General features: G+C 62.8%; 1 protein-coding gene across 1 annotated transcript in view; it reads right to left on the bottom strand.

Annotated features, from left to right (window-relative positions):
• Positions 1-14,786, bottom strand: part of RAMP1 (receptor activity modifying protein 1) — a 40,635-nt gene extending 25,849 nt beyond the window's left edge. The window contains exons 1-2 of the mRNA XM_036254605.1: positions 14,710-14,786; positions 1,884-2,022 (exon numbers count right to left, since the gene is read on the bottom strand). Of these exons, the coding sequence (XP_036110498.1) occupies positions 1,884-2,022; positions 14,710-14,746 (176 nt within the window). The 5' untranslated portion in view covers positions 14,747-14,786. The remainder of the gene's footprint in view (positions 1-1,883; positions 2,023-14,709) is intronic.
• Positions 14,787-15,684: the final 898 nt, after the last annotated feature.

Here is a 15,684-nt window from a genome sequence, read left to right as displayed (position 1 = left end):
CATTTACTCAGTCTTTTGTTCCACCCATGCTTGGGGTGGTTACGCAATAACTATCGCTTGATAACAAATGATCTTGTTTTTCCTGCCCTATATATTGTGTCAATTTCCCCAGAATAAACGAGACTTGATCAGAGCCCTATCTTGTCTCCATTTCTCGTGTCTCTTGTCCCTCCTCATCCTCACTCCCCCTCTAGAGTCCTCGTTGCTCGACCTGCGGGACGGGTCAATGTACTGTGATGTGTCATGGAATGGAACATGCCACAGGTTTGCAGTAGCTTGTACGGGGAAGAATACAGCAATTAATAAACAACCCTACAAGAACAGACTGTCTCACATGCTCACAACCGTAACCCTACTTTTGCCCCGCCCTGTCTAATGTAACGTCAGGCAATGTAAACATGTCATACAAGGTAGCGTGTGCCATGACATGTGATGTCATGCAGTGTGACACACGCCACGTGATGGATGACAACACTGTTAGAATAAGGGCTTTGCTCTTTGCTCCCTCAATTCTCTTTTAATATTTTATTATTATTTTTATCCTCACCTGAGGACATTTTTGCATTTATCTTCAGATAGAGCAGGAGGGAGAGAAGGAGGGAGAGAGAGAGAGAGAGAAACATCGACATGAAAGGGACACATCAAGTGGCTGCCACCCACACGACCCCAACCCAGGTCAAGGACAAACTGCACCGAGGTCTGTGCCCTTAGTGGGAACCGAACCCGGGTCTCTCTGGTCTGCAGGCCGACGCTCTAACCGCTGAGCCACACCGGCCAGGGCTCCTTCAGTTATCTTGACTTTCTTTTAAATCAACGGACTTTCCCAGCCCCTCACCCACCGCGGCTGTTTCCGGCTGTGCGTCCCCCGGGCCCCAGTGGGCACTGTTTCTGCCTGCGCTCGGCACTGTCGGGAACGGCTTTGGTGGCTTCACCTCCTCTGCGGGGACATCATCAGCGGCACCCTGTCTTCTGCCAGGCAGCGGCCTGGCACCCAGCTGCACAAACCCTGGCTGGCGCAGAGGAGGGCAGGGTGCCTCCAGGGACCGGGCCTCTTCCCGGGGTCACGGGGACAGAGTCACTCAGCGGAGGCACAGGCCAACCTGCCTGAAGACCAGGCTGTCCCGAGTTTCCACAACCGGGCCTGCCCCCGGCTTCTCACCCGTGATCACTGTAGCAGTTTAGAAAACGAGGCTACGAAGGACAGGAATGAGGGGACCCCGCCGTCCCCAGGGCTCCTGCTGGGCTGGTCACCTGAGTCCTGCTCGGGCCCCAGGGGCTGAGGGCCCGGCCTGGGAGCGGACGCTCGGCCCCTTCGAGGGGAGGGAGGCAGAGCATGAGCCCGTGGGGTGGGAAGAGGGGTGCTCTGGCAGAAAGACCGAGCCATGAAGGGGACAGGCTCCGTGCTAGCCGTTCTCTGTGGCGTGCCGCGGGCCACCCCTCTGGTGACAGCCTCCCCGTGACACCCGGGAGCTCCTAGCCCTGGACGGGCGGAAGGGCAGCCTGCCCACGGGGCCGAGGGAATCAGCTCGGACGCCCCTGCCCACGGGGCCACCTGTCGGAGACTCGGCGACTGAGGCCCCTGGGGACTCGGCCGTGCTCTCCGTGGTCCCCAGATGCCTGCATTGGATGGGCCACAGGCATCTCACGCTGGACATGGCCCTGACGGGACCCTCCGCCTCTTGCTGCCTTGGGGACCCCCTGCAGGAGACCACAGGTCATCAGGGACAGGGACACCTCCTGCCCCTCACTGCCCTGTCACTGGCTCCTCTGTCCCCGTGAATCTGCCCCCTGTCCCGTCAACCTGTGGCCTCCGGGGAACCCTCTCACCGGGCCCTGGGCCCCGAGCCCCAGCCATGCCCCCCACCGGGGACACGGTGACTCACTGGATGGTCCTGCCCCAGTCGCACCACAGCGTCTTCCCGATGCTCTCCATGTCCACCTGGAACCGGGCGAAGCAGAGCTTCTGCAAGACCGCGTCAGAGTCGGCGTCCTGGCAGGCGGAGGCCAGGAAGAGGGAGTGGGCTGCAACGACAGTGTGTGGGCGCTGTCACCCTCCGGCCTGGTCCCTGCCCCCCCCTCCCCCACAAAGATACACGCGGGGCCCAGGGCTCCCATCCCAGAGGCTCCTGGGGGCTGCCGGGGGTCTCTGATGGGCCCGGGGAGGAGGAACCACCTGTCCTGGGCGCACAGGGGGACAGGGTCCCATCCAAGCACCGGGGACCCGGCTGCACCACCCCCAGGCCCCCGAGCTCACGCCCATGTCTGATGCTTACAGTCATAAACAAGCGGACGATGCGACAAGGTGTGTCCTGCCCTCCAGCCTCGATACATACCCGACCAAAATGAGGGCCGGTGGTCAAGCACTGTTCTGCGGAGGGGTTCCCTAGGCCCCACCCCCAGGGGTTCCCTAGGCCCCACCCCCGGCCTCCTCGTCCTCCTCAGGCCCCACATCTGCTTTGTCCCCTCTGGGCAGGCAGGGGCTGTCCTTCCCGGACCCCAGGTAGGGTCGGGCTGCGGGCTCACCCACTGCCCCGGGCCCTGCTGGGTCCCCTGCCCAGGGGCTCCGCCTGCTCCATGATACAGCCCTAAGGAAGCCTACCTGGGGACAGGTGGAGTACCAGGGCTCCTGAGTCGCTGGGGAGGCCGGACACTGAATTAGGGAAGGAGCTCTAAACCACCCGTCCAGCCTCGTCCCAGGTCCACCGCTGTGATGGTCCCCGCCTCGCTGCTCCAGGTACCACCCGTCTCCCCACCAGGACGTCTCCCCTCCAGGACGTCTCTCCACCAGGACGTCTCCCCTCCAGGACCCTCTCCCTGCAAACCCCAGGCCCAAATGTGGCCTGCCCCCTCCCTTTGCCCCTCCCCCGCCTCCTCCCCTCTGGCCAGCCGCCCACCTGGCCCAGCCTCAGCCTCACGGGGGGAGCACCCCTCTCCTCAAGGACCTTTGCACGCCGTCACCCCCACCTCCTGATACACGAGCGACGCCCTCCCAGCGGCATGTTCACGTGTCAGAGGCCCCAGAGGACCCAGCTTCCTTCGCGTGGTGGCGAGGTGGGGGCCGGAGCTCACCGCCCCCCAGCTCTGGAGGGCTTCAGGGAATGGAGACCGTGCCTCTCGGTCAGGGCTCCCCGTGCACGCAGCCACCACGAGGCTGACACGCGTGGACCCTGCTATCAGGACGCTGGTGGCTGCCAAGTTCCCAGAGGTCAGCCGGTCCAGCAGAGCCCGGCCCAGGGCAAGGCGGTGCACCTCCACGGGTCCCCAGCCCAGCGTCCTCCTGTGGAGGTGACCCTCCTGGTGGATTCAGGTCAGTTCCTCCCTTTGCCCTCTGGGCCACAAAGAACCACCCCTGTCCCCGTCCTGCAGCCTCAGCGGCCCCCCTGGAGCAGGAGCAGCCCCCGGCCTGGCTCTGAGCTCTGAGTGGTCCCCTGGACGCTCATCTCCCACCTCTGCCTCCCAAGGGCGGGGTCCTGCTCCCCGGGGGTGGAGACCCCACTCTCCTCCCTGCCCTGGGGGAGCCTGGGCCAGCCTGGGGTGGCAGCACCTCGTCCTAACCAGCCCGGCAGCTCTCTGCCCTCGCAGACACCGCACTGCCGGCAGACGGGGTGCGAAGGCCTGTCCGTCCGTGTGGATTCCACTCCCGTGAGACAGCGGGTGGCTCCACCCCCTCCACCCCCGTCCCCCAGGGCCGTGCAGATCGCTCCTTCCTGCGAGTCAGCACAGGAACTGCCCGGCACGCGGCCATGGGGGATTCAGAGAAGGGCCCCCTCGAAGTGGGAAAGCGCCCCTGAGATGAGGACTCGGGCAGAGCGGGGCGGGGCTCCCCCTCGCTGGGCAGAGCGGGGGCGGGGGTCCTCCACGGGCAGAGCGGGGCGGGGCTCCCCCGCCCCGCCCTGGGCTCCAGGCTGCAGGGCAGTGCACTGAGACCCCAGCACCGGGGTTTCTAGGAGCCGGGCGCAGTGTGAGCACACGGGCCTCACTCTCAGCTGCCCGGAGTCTGCACACGTGGCAGAAGGGCCCCCTGCTGCGGCCGATTCCCCTTCTCAGAGAGAGAACCAGACCCCGCATCGTCCTCCCCCAGGTTGGGGAGGGGGAGCCAGAGATGGTGGGGGTGAGCTGGGAGGGTGCTGGTCACAGTGACTGGGCTGGGGGCTAGCACAGAGCCCCCGGTGGTGCCGTGAGCTGGGGTGAGGAGCAGTCCAGGTGCCTCCAGGGGCCACCACACCCCAACCTCCCAGGTGGAGCAGAGGCCTCCTGGGCTCGCGCAGGCCTGTTCCCTCTTGGCCACAGTTTCTCTGTCTGAGAAATGGGAACCCCGCCAACCACGAGCTAACAGCACTTCTTCCCGCGGGGTGAGTTCAGGGAGGGGTCCCTGCAAGGTTTCAGTGTGAGCGCCGCTGGCAACTCCCAGGACACGCTGGCAACTCCCAGGACACGCAGGCCCCGGGACCCAGCAGGGACAGGGGAGGGCGCGGGGGGGAGGGCCCAGGGCCCAGGGCGCCTTCGGAGGGGCACACAGCCTCGAACTGTCTCGAGGGCACACAGGTGTACGCGTCCCTCAGAGCCCTGCAGATCGTACCCGTCCCTCAGAGCCCTGCAGACCGTACGCGAACACATTCAGTGATTCCTTGGCAACCACACCCCAGTAAAGCTGTTTAACGTGATGAATGGGAAGGAAAGGTTGGGGGTGACCTCCGAGGGCGTCACTTGGGTGACCTTTACCTTCCACCTTCTGTTCCCCTACAGTGTCCGCAGGTTAAAACCTCAAGATTTATAAAAGATTGTCTCTGGGTTCCCAGCACATCTTCCCGAACAGGCATCGGAAAAGCCCCGACCTGCAGGTTCCTGCTGCCCCCCCACCAGGGCCCACAGGGTGAGAACCACCCCCTTCCACCCGCTGCCACCCCTGGAGGCCAGTCCCCAGGAAGCCACCTGCCCGCTTGTCACTGAGGCCCCGGAGCACATGTTGCCCTAGGGTTCCTCAGCCTCATCTGAAAAAGGAAAACCCAAACCAAGGCAACCATAAACTGAGAAACGATACCTTATCCGGTAAGAACTCCTACTCAACCATCAAGGCCCAGTGAGCCAGCACCGCCCCCTATTGAGAGCCCTGCCTCCTCCTCACACCTGCACCCCTATCGAGAGCCCCACCTCCTCCTCACACCTGCGCCTCCATCGAGAGCCCCGCCTCCTCCTCACACCTGCGCCTCCATCGAGAGCCCCGCCTCCTCCCCACACCTGCGCCCCTATGGAGAGCCCCGCCTCCTCCTCACACCTGGGCCCCTATCGAGAGCCCCGCCTCCTCCTCACACCTGGGCCCCTATTGAGAGCCCCACCTCCTCCTCACACCTGCGCCCCTATCGAGAGCCCCACCTCCTCCTCACACCTGCGCCTCCATCGAGAGCCCCGCCTCCCCCTCACACCTGCGCCTCCATCGAGAGCCCCGCCTCCTCCCCACACCTGGGCCCCTATCGAGAGCCCCGCCTCCTCCTCACACCTGGGCTCCTATCGAGAGCCCCGCCTCCTCCTCACACCTGGGCCCCTATCGAGAGCCCCGCCTCCTCCTCACACCTGGGCCCCTATCGAGAGCCCCGCCTCCTCCTCACACCTGGGCCCCTATCGAGAGCCCCGCCTCCTCCTCACACCTGCGCCTCCGAGAGCCCCGCCTCCCCCTCACACCTGCGCCCCTATCGAGAGCCCCGCCTCCTCCTCACACCTGGGCCCCTATGGAGAGCCCCGCCTCCTCCTCACACCTGCGCCTCCGAGAGCCCCGCCTCCCCCTCACACCTGCACCCCTATCGAGAGACCCGCCTCCTCCTCACACCTGGGCTCCTATCGAGAGCCCCGCCTCCTCCTCACACCTGGGCCCCTATGGAGAGCCCCGCCTCCTCCTCACACCTGCGCCTCCGAGAGCCCCGCCTCCCCCTCACACCTGCACCCCTATCGAGAGACCCGCCTCCTCCTCACACCTGGGCTCCTATCGAGAGCCCCGCCTCCTCCTCACACCTGGGCCCCTATCGAGAGCCCCGCCTCCTCCTCACACCTGGGCCCCTATCGAGAGCCCCGCCACCTCCTCACACCTGGGCCCCTATCGAGAGCCCCGCCTCCTCCTCATACCTGGGCCCCTATGGAGAGCCCCGCCTCCTCCTCACACCTGCGCCTCCGAGAGCCCCGCCTCCCCCTCACACCTGCGCCCCTATCGAGAGCCCCGCCTCCTCCTCACACATGCGCCCCTATGGAGAGCCCCGCCTCCTCCTCATACCTGCGCCCCTATGGAGAGCCCCGCCTCCTCCTCACACCTGCGCCCCTATCGAGAGCCCTGCCTCCTCCTCACACCTGGGCCTCCATCATGAACCCCGCTGCCTCCTGGTGCAGGGTCAACGCTCAACCACTGAGCCACAGCGGCAGGGCCATTTGAATGTCTATAACAACATTCCTGAGCCACACAAAAGCATCAGCTCTATTTGGTCGGGCTCATTCGTTGAGGTGTGTGTTGTGAGCTGGTGTTGAGTTCGTTCCCCACCTTGTCCAACAAAGCCCCGGCCCCCCTGAGCTCTTCCTTCTCCCCAGCTTGGTGTCTGTTCCCTGCCAAACCCTCTCTCTTCAGGGGTTCCTGCTTCCCCCGCAAGCAGCTCCCCACCCCTGGGGGAGGAGTTCCCACCCGCCATGCTCTGAGCTCCCAGTTGGGGGCTGAGAGCAAAGGGGAACGTCCTCCTGGGCCCATGGGCGCTTTCGTGTCCCCTCAAACAGCAGCTCGCTCCCACGAATCTTCGCCCACAGAGTCTCTAGCTGTCACCTGATTTGGGTTCTCCTGGTCAGTCCCAGCCGCTGTCCCTGCTCTGGCCTGCAGTGCTGCGTCCCTGCCCCCCTCCCCTCCTCCAGGTTCCTGCTCTGTGCTGGACATGGGGGCCTGGTAACATGTCCCTTGAGCCCACCAGAGAATGGGGTGCAACGTGACACCTACGGGGTGGGCGTGGAGGGAGATGACGTCAGACTCAACACGACAAACCACAGCAGTGTGACCCTCACGCAGTTGGATCCCCCGCAAGCCCGAGGGGCCTCACCCACCAGGACGCTCCTGCACCCAGGGGACCAGTCAGGAGGGCCTGGAGGGAGTGGGCCCGCGCCCGCTGGTGGGGACGTGAAGGGAGCATCTGCTGTGGAGACTGTGGCAGGTCCTCAAAACTGAACAGTCTCCATGTGGCCAGCAAATCCATGTCCGGGTGCAGATGCCACATAAAAGCAGTCTCAGGGGACATTAACACCCCGTGTTTACAGCAGCGCCATCACAAGTCAGAAGATGGAAACAGCCCTGCCGGTGTGGCTCAGTGGCTGAGCGTCGTTCATGGACTGAGAGGTCCAGGTTCGATTCCCGGTCAGGTCACATGCCCGGGTTGCAGGCTCCATCCCCAGTAGGGGGCGTGCAGGAGGCAGCTGGTCAATGTTTCTCTCTCACATCGATGTTTCTATCCCCCCCACTGACTCTATCTGAAAATAAGTGGAATATATCCTCAGATGAGGATTAAAAAAAAAAAAACAATAGCCTGGCCAGTGTGGCTCAGTGGCTGAGCGTAGACCCTGCACCAAGTGGTCACCGGTTCGATTCCCGGTCAGGACACATGCCCGGGTTGTGGGCCTGATCCCCAGTGGGGAGCATACAGGAGGTGGCCAATCGATGTTCTCTCTCATTGATGTTTCTATCTCTCCCTCTCCCTCTAAAATCAGTAAAGAAAAAAAATTAAAAACAACAACAAACATATTATATATATAAAAAAAGATGGAAGCCACCAAGTGTCCATCAACAACAGATGGCCAGATACACAAGTGTGGTCCATCCATACAATGGAGAAGTAGTCAGCTTTAAAAAAGGAGAAAACCCTGTCACATGGACAGACCTGGGGGACATTATGCTCAGTGACAAGCTAGTCACAAAAGGACAAACACTGTGTGACCCCACTTAGAGGAGGCCCCTAAAGTCGCCAGAGTCAGAGACAGAAAATAGCGGGGGGGGGGGGTAGGGGCCAGGGGAGGGGCAAGGAGTGTTCAGTGGGCGAGAGGATGGTGACGGTTAGTCTGCAGTGTGAATGTACTTAGTGCTACTGAGTTGTGCCCTTGAAATGGTTGAGAGGGTGCGTTTTACGTTCCGTGCATTGGACAAGTTTAACAAGCACGGAGCGGGGTGAAGACGGTCCCCATGTCACGCTGCAGGGTGTGGGTGCCCTCCCTGTCCTGGCACAGGGCATCCAGGAACTCAGCCACAGAAGACGGAGAGAGGGACAAAGTCAACACCGGGGGAGTTGGGGAGCCGGGCCTGGTCACAGGTGACCCATCTGTAAGGGGGGTGGGGGTGGGGAGGAAGACAAGTCGAGAAGCAGCTGTGTGGGAAGCCAAGTGCAGGGAGCTGACCGACCGGGAACAAAGGCGCGGAAAGAGCTTCATCCCAGCAGCCACAGTCAGAAAACAGACTGGGAAAACGGCCCACTCACAGCAGCAGCCAACACCCCACAAGATTCCCAGAAACTGAACCAGCGCTCGGCACCGCGGTGGAGGGGGCGGAGGGGGGGTCCTGACGTTCATGGCCCGGCAGCCGGTGAGTCAGTGCAATAACCGAGCGAATCCCAGCAGACTTGAGCTCAAAGATCAGCGGGCATCCGCGGAATCTAGTGCTTTTGTGACGTTAAGGAAGGACCGTTAACATCACTGCCAGGAGCAGCCCTCCCATCTGAGGCTCTCACGCCAAACTCCCCTGACCGCACCTCTCTCCTGTGCCCTGGACCTGTGCGGACACCTGCCCACCTGCCATCGTCCCCGAGGGTCCCAGGGGACGCCTAGCCCAGCGTGCTTCTGTGGACGGGGCTGCCAGCCTTCATAAGTAAACACACAAGGTGCCCAGTTAAATCTGAATGTCAGATAAACAATGTTTTTTTTTTTAGTATAAGTATCTCCCATATTGCATGAGACATACTTGCACCAAAACAATTGTTCATCAAACTGAAATGTGAATTTGACTGGGGCCCTGGGTCTTACCGGGAAGTCCCAGCTCCCACCCCCGTCTGGGTCAGGAGCCTGGCTGACCCCCGGCTCCCTCACTGCCCCGGCCCAAGGCCACAGACATCCTTCAGCTTCCCCCCTGGAACTCTCTGGAGTGTTCCCTCCTTCCTTCTCCATCCTCTGCCCCCACCCGCCCAGCCTCCTCCTCGGGCCTCCGCCCCCACCCGCCCAGCCTCCCTCCTGGGGCATTTGCCCCCACTCACACCCCAGCCCCATTTCAAAGTAGCCCAATGCTTTTCAGCCAAATTCCTATCACCCCTTTTAACATCCTGCAGGTCCCCCTTTGCCCTTCCCAGCCTTGGGTCAAATGCTTGGTCACAAAGGCCCCGGAAAGTCCCGAACCAGGGCCGGTGCACGACCGCCCGGGGCTGGGGCTCTGGGCAGCGCCCTTCCTGTGCCTTGTTCACGCGGAGCAGGGCTGGGGGTCCCGCGGCTGGGCTCCCACCTTCTCGAACCCCTCCTGGTCGTGACACTGGGTGACTCACTCGTGTGAGACAGAGACGTCCGCAGGAGAAACAGCTCCGTGTCTCTCTGAAACCCCTCATCTGCCATCGGCCTCCTTCCTCCTGCAGCGGACCCACGGAGCTTCCAGGGGTGGACACAGGCAGGTGGAGCAGCCTGGTGCCGAGCTCACGCCTGTTTAGGTGACCACGCTCTCTCCTCGTGTCCCCGGGACGTGGGCTCCGCTGTGTGACGCGGGAGGGACGCTCATTCCCTGGACGTGACCAGCGGGCAGGCACCAGTGTGCAATCGTCGCTTGTCAAGCGTCCCTTTCGCCTTCCCGGCCATGTCTGGGTCAGGGCCCTTCCGAATGAGCCTCGCGGGCGTGGGGTGCAGAGCCCTGGGTGGAGGGTGGGTGCCGCCCAGGCCACGGGCGGGTCACTGCTTCCGGCCCCGTGGTGGCCTGAAAACTAGAGCTGCTGACAGGAGGGACCCGAGGTGGGCTGACCTGGGGTTCAAGCACGGCGCATGTGGGGGTTACTGCCACTGTGGTGTGATGGAGGCTTCGAGGGGACCGGTAGGGGTGCAGGAGAGGGTCACCAGCCCAAGGCGGTGCGTGGGGTGGCCAGGGGAGGCTTCCGGAGGGACCTGTGGGACTGGGGAGGGCAGAGGGCAGAGTGGGTGTGTGGGGAGGGAGATGAGCGGGCCAGGGTCCTGGTCTCTGGTCCCACACAATCCACCCTGGGAACCCACACGGCAGGGAGGGAGGGAGCCATCGGGGAGCCGAGGCCCCCCGAGAAGAGTAAGAAAGGCTTGGCCGTGAGGCTCAGGCCCCGGCCAGGGTCCCCTGCGGAGTCCCGGTCAGTGTGTTTCTGTGGGACCGGCTCCCGCAAAGCACTCGGGATCTGTATATTTTTGGTTAACCCTCACCCGAAGATCTTTGTTCCACTGATTTTTAGAGTGTGGAAGGGAGGGAGGGAGGGGGTGGGGAAGGGGGGAAAGAGAGAGCGAGACATTGATGTGAGAGAGACACATCGATTGGTTGCCTCCCACATGTGCCCTGACCAGGGCCGGGGACTGAACCTACAACCCAGGTACATGCCCTTGACCGGGAATCGAACCCGATACCCTTCAGTACACGGGCCGACGCTCTGACCACTAAGCCGCACCGGCCAGGGCAGGATCGGTACTTTAAACGATGGAAATGGTGTCTTTCGATGTCAAAGAAAACACTGAAGAAGACAATCTCAGGGCAAAAGCTCTCTGTGGACAACAATGACCTCATTATGCCGAAATGAATGTGTGCTTGTTCAGGTGCGAGCCCTCCGGTCCTGCTGTGTTGACACAGCCTCCTCCCCGGAACAGCCGACTTCTCTCGCAGCTCACCCGGCTCAAGGTCGCCCCGGCCTGGAGGGAGGGCTGCAGAGGAGGACGTGCCTCTGGGGGCCTGCGTGGGGCAGTGGGGCCCGGGGGCACCTCTGACGTGGCAGCTGAGGACGGCAGAGTGCTGTCAGCACCGTGAGCATCTCTTTACTCCCAGGAAGCAGCTGCAGGGCAGAGGTAGGTGCCACAGCCCTGGCGTGGGTTGAAGCCATGGCAGCCACCTTGGCCACCTCCCCTGCTCACCCTTCTCCTTCAGGGGGACCTCCCCGAGTCCCCGTGGAACAAGAGGCTCTTGGGAAGGACAGTGTGCCCTTCTCAGAGCCCATGAGCACCTGCCACCACCAGGCACTGTCCTGCAAGGGACACACCAGCTCCAACAGGGAGTCATAGGGCTGAACAGTCCACCCCATGGGCTCGACCTGGGGCTCCAAAGGTATCAGGAGGGCTCTGTCTGGGCACAGGCAAGTGCCCCGCCCCTCCATGCCCACGGGCAGGCCCTGGCAGATCGAGCCCAGAGAGAGTGTGCCCCCAGCTCCAGCAGAAATCAGACTGTGCAGCCTGGGTCCTGTGCCCTCCGAGACAAGCCTGGTGGCAGGCCAGAGCCCATGCACCGAGGGAGAGCCCCCCAAGCCAGGGGGAAGCCGGGCTCTGTGCCCGAAGGAGGGGATGCTGGCAGCCAACCCACCAGGCTCCACTCTCGGGGGCTGGAATCCACGCCACGCCATCCCACCTGCCCAATGCCAGCATGAACAGGGTCGGGGCTGTGGAACTGGTTCATTCTGGGGGGGAGTCAGGAGGAAGAGCCTTTCCCAGGGAGCATGTCCTAGCCGTGTGGCCGACCGCCACCTCGTGCGACAGGGACGTTCCCGCCGGCCCTGGCCCGGCATGAGCACATGCACACCGCCTGCCTGCACCTGCGGAGGGGGGCAGGCTCCGGAAACGTCCCCCCGGGAGAGCCGACAGACACACGGAGTCGACCAGCAAACGAGACCCCTCCAGGTCTGGGCGCCAGCACTCGGGTGCCTCGGACTCGGACCGCGTGGCCATCTGAAGCGGTCACGTGTAGCGCGTGTCCTGGCATGTCCCCGAAGGTCACAGTCACACTTGTGTATAGACCAAGCCAGATACTGCAGGGACTACCGCAGCCTTGCGAGAGAGCCCACACCCCCAGCACGACCCCGGGAAAGGTGCGTGTTTCCCAGGACGGACGACAGAGGAGGTCACAAGCGTCGGCGTGGGCCAGCCCTCCTGAGTGACGGAGAGCTCGTCAAACCAGGAGCTTACAAGGCAGTCACACAGAACGACCCTGGGTCGTCTGGAACCTCCTCTCTTCTGATCGATGACAAACTTTCCAGGGGCTGTACACGAACTTCCGAAACGCACGTCACCCTGCAGGGGCCTCCTGTGAGCAGAGTTTGCACAGAGCCCAGGCAGAAGGAAATACGAGCAGTGAGATGCTCACGACCTAACCCTGCGCAAAGCAAGCCGACTGAGCGAGAAAGGAGCTCACTGCAAAACCACTGCGGACAGGCTCCTGAACCTACAAACCAGCAGACTGGCAACAACTGCAGTGCCAGGCCGGGTGGGTTTCCGCTCCACGGAGAGCTGGCCACGGCCACGGCCACGGCCACGGCCACGGCCACAGCGTGGGAAGAAAACGCCGTGTGCTCCGTACTCTACTAATCCCTGCTGGGTTCCAACGACACAAGCTTACTCATAACCTCAGAGAGTTGTGTTTATTTTTTCTAAGACACAACATTAGCCAGTCCCCTCCGAATAATTTAAGATGACATGACTTTGTACTTTCATCAAAACATGCATCGCTTTCTTGGGAAACAACAAGGTTTTTTTAATCCTCAGCCGAGGATATTTTTTCCATTGATTTTTTTTTGTTTTCGAGAGAGAGGGAGGGAGGGAGGAAGAGAAAGGGAGAGAAACATCGATGTGAGAGAGACACATCAATTGGTTGCCTCCTGCATGACCCCAACCGGTGCCGGGTACTGAACCCCTGCAACCCAGGTATGTGCCGTTGACTGGAAATTGAACCCATGACTCTTTGGCCTGTGGACTGAGGTTCTAACCACTGAGCCACATGGCCAGGGCACAAGGCAGGTCTTTATATGTGATTATGACACAGTGTTTTACTTACACATGCTTTTGAGGGTGAAGCTTCTGCACACCAGTAGAAAACATTTACTTATGATTTTAAAAAAAGGACACAACCCAGCTCCCTGCTAAAGAGAAATATTCATTTCTTAGGAAACCAAAACAGTAAGTTCCATGTAAAGCCAAATGGATCCTAACACAAGGAGAGAATAATATTATTTTAAGATTTGCTTTTCACATAACTTCAGCCAAAACTCTTAAGTGGCAAGATCCGTTTTCCGATGAGACTGTTGTGCTGAGAGTCTCCCGCAGTACACTCCTGGGTGAGGCTTACGCCCCATCTCCTCCAGTGTCGGGGCCATCTCCGGGATAAGTCACATTGCCCCCAGCGCAAAAACAGCACAGGCGTCACCCCTTCACCAGTACCAGGGGTGCATCTGCCCACACTACCCTTTCTGGGGAAAGGCCAAAGAACCAGTACTGGCTGTGGGGGCTTTCCCAGGGCTCCTGGATGCTTCCACTTAAATGGCCTACTCATTTAGTTCTATCCAAGAGCCCCGGCTAGTGCAGTTCAGGTGGCCAGAGTGTCGCCCGTGCACTTCCAGGTTGCATTTTTTGTTTTTTAAATGTCTTTATTGATTTTTAGAGAGAGAGGAAAAGAGAGAGAGAGAGAGAGAGAAACATCGATGTGAGAGGGAAACATCCATCAGCTGCCTCTTGCACGCCCCCTACTGGGGATGGAGCTGGAAACCCAGGCCTGTGCCCTGACCGGATGGAACCAGCAATCTTAGTGCACAGGACGGTCCCGGCCACCTGAGCCGCGGCTATTGCAGGTTTGACCCCAGCTGGGGCATGTCCAGGAGGCAACCCAACCATGTTCCTCTCTCACATCCACGCTTCTCACCCACCTTTCCTCTTTGTAAAAAGACTGAGAAACATATCCTTGGTAGAAGAATAAACAGATAAATAAGGTACCTAATACACACTCCATGAGTCCGACTAAAGGTGTTTAAAAAGGGTGCTCAGCATTTTATGCAGATTGTGGACGGGGAAGTTAAGGCGACAATTTCTCGCTGTTTTGCTGGGTCTGGTGCCGGGTCTGGCGCCGGGCCTGTCCCTGGGCGGCGGCTGTCCCCGCAGAGGAAGCCGGCGGCGCTGCCGGCTCCCCAGGGCCCCCCTTGGAATCCGGGGCCGCCCCAAGGAGCGGTGGGAAGCCTGCTCGGCCGCCCCACTTCTGCAAAGACGTCCCGGGAGGTGTATCTGCAAGTCAGCAACTGCGGCATGTTGGGGCCCGGTTTTCGCTAATTTCCAGAGGGCGGTGGTTCGGCGCCTGCCCGCGCACGGGCGCCGCGCAGCTGAGAGGGGGTGCGGGGGTGCGGGGGCGCGGGGGTGCGGGGGCGCAGAGGCGCGGGCCGGGGGGCCGGGGGTCGGGGCCCTGCGCATGGCACTTCTACTCCCGAGCACCACAGCGGTTCCCGGGGTGCGGGTTGGCTGCCCGTGCCCTTCGGGGGTCCTGCCCTCTGCGGTGCCCCACGCTGCCCCTTCCCGAGAGAGCGGCACAGCCCCTGGACCCCGCCCGCGCCCAGGGCCTCTCGCGAGCGGCCACGGCGCCCAGAGGGCCGGCCAGCCGCGGGGACGCTCGAGGGGCACCGGGGGACTCGGTCGCTCGCCTCCCCTGGAGGGCGGCGGGTGCGGGGCAGGTGGGGGCGCGGGACCGGCCCTACTCACCCAGAAGCAGCCAGAGGCCGCGCAGGCCCGGGGCCATGGCGCGCGCAGAGCCGAGTCCGCGGCCCCGCCGAGGTCTGCGCCGCTGCAGCGCCGGGCGGGGGAGGCGGGGGAGGCGGCGGGAGGCGGCGGGCGGCGGCGGGAGGCGGCGGGAGGCGGGAGGCGGGAGGCGGCCCACTGCGGCTCCCGGGGCGGAAGCCCGGGGGGCGGGGCGGGGCGGCAGTGAGCGCCGCGAGGGGAGCCGGCGGGCCAGCACCTGCCGCCCAGGCGCCCGCCCAGCGCGGGGCGAGCCGGCCCGGCCCGAGGGGGCGTCCTGCGGGACGGGGGGAGGGGGGGCCCCCCCTCACTGAGGGCTCGGGGAGGCCGGGTACTGCGGCTGCTGCACGGGTGCTCCTGAACCGGTCTCAACCCGGCGGCCGGGCCCAGGCCACGGTGTCGGTGCGAGAAAGGAGCGGACACCGGTGTCCCGTGGGGACGGGCGAGCGTGGCACTTGGGGAGACTCGATATCGAACAAGGACCCAGGGCCAGTGAAGCCCGGAGCCCAGCGAGACCTGCGGGCCGGGGAGGGCACGCCAGCGGGGTGGCGGCGCACAGGCCGGCGAGGAACAGGGCTCTGCCCGGCTGGAAGGTGGCGCCTCCGGACGTCTGGTCAGGGTGGTGGTGGGGGCCGGAGCTGGGGGGGCCTCCCGGCCTCCCGAGCTGACTCTGACCCCACGTAGACGCCTTAGATTTGCCTTGCGAGGCGGTCACTCTGGGTCCGCTTGGAGAACTGCCTGGGGGGTGTCTTCATTTAGAGGGGCGCCGGCAGTGACAGAGCCCTGGGGAGCAGGGTTCCTGAAGCGGGTGGGACCGGACACAGACCCCAGCGGCAGGAGCCCTGGGCAGCTGCGACAGCCCCTCCAGGACTGAGCCAGAGTGACTCGTGCTCACACTAGTGGGCCGGCCACTGCCTGGGCGCAGCGGTCACCTCTGGCTGG

The sequence above is a fragment of the Molossus molossus genome, unplaced genomic scaffold (assembly GCF_014108415.1).
Source record: "Molossus molossus isolate mMolMol1 unplaced genomic scaffold, mMolMol1.p scaffold_m16_p_11, whole genome shotgun sequence".
Lineage (NCBI taxonomy): Eukaryota > Metazoa > Chordata > Mammalia > Chiroptera > Molossidae > Molossus > Molossus molossus.
This window is presented reverse-complemented; position numbering and strand designations above follow the sequence as displayed.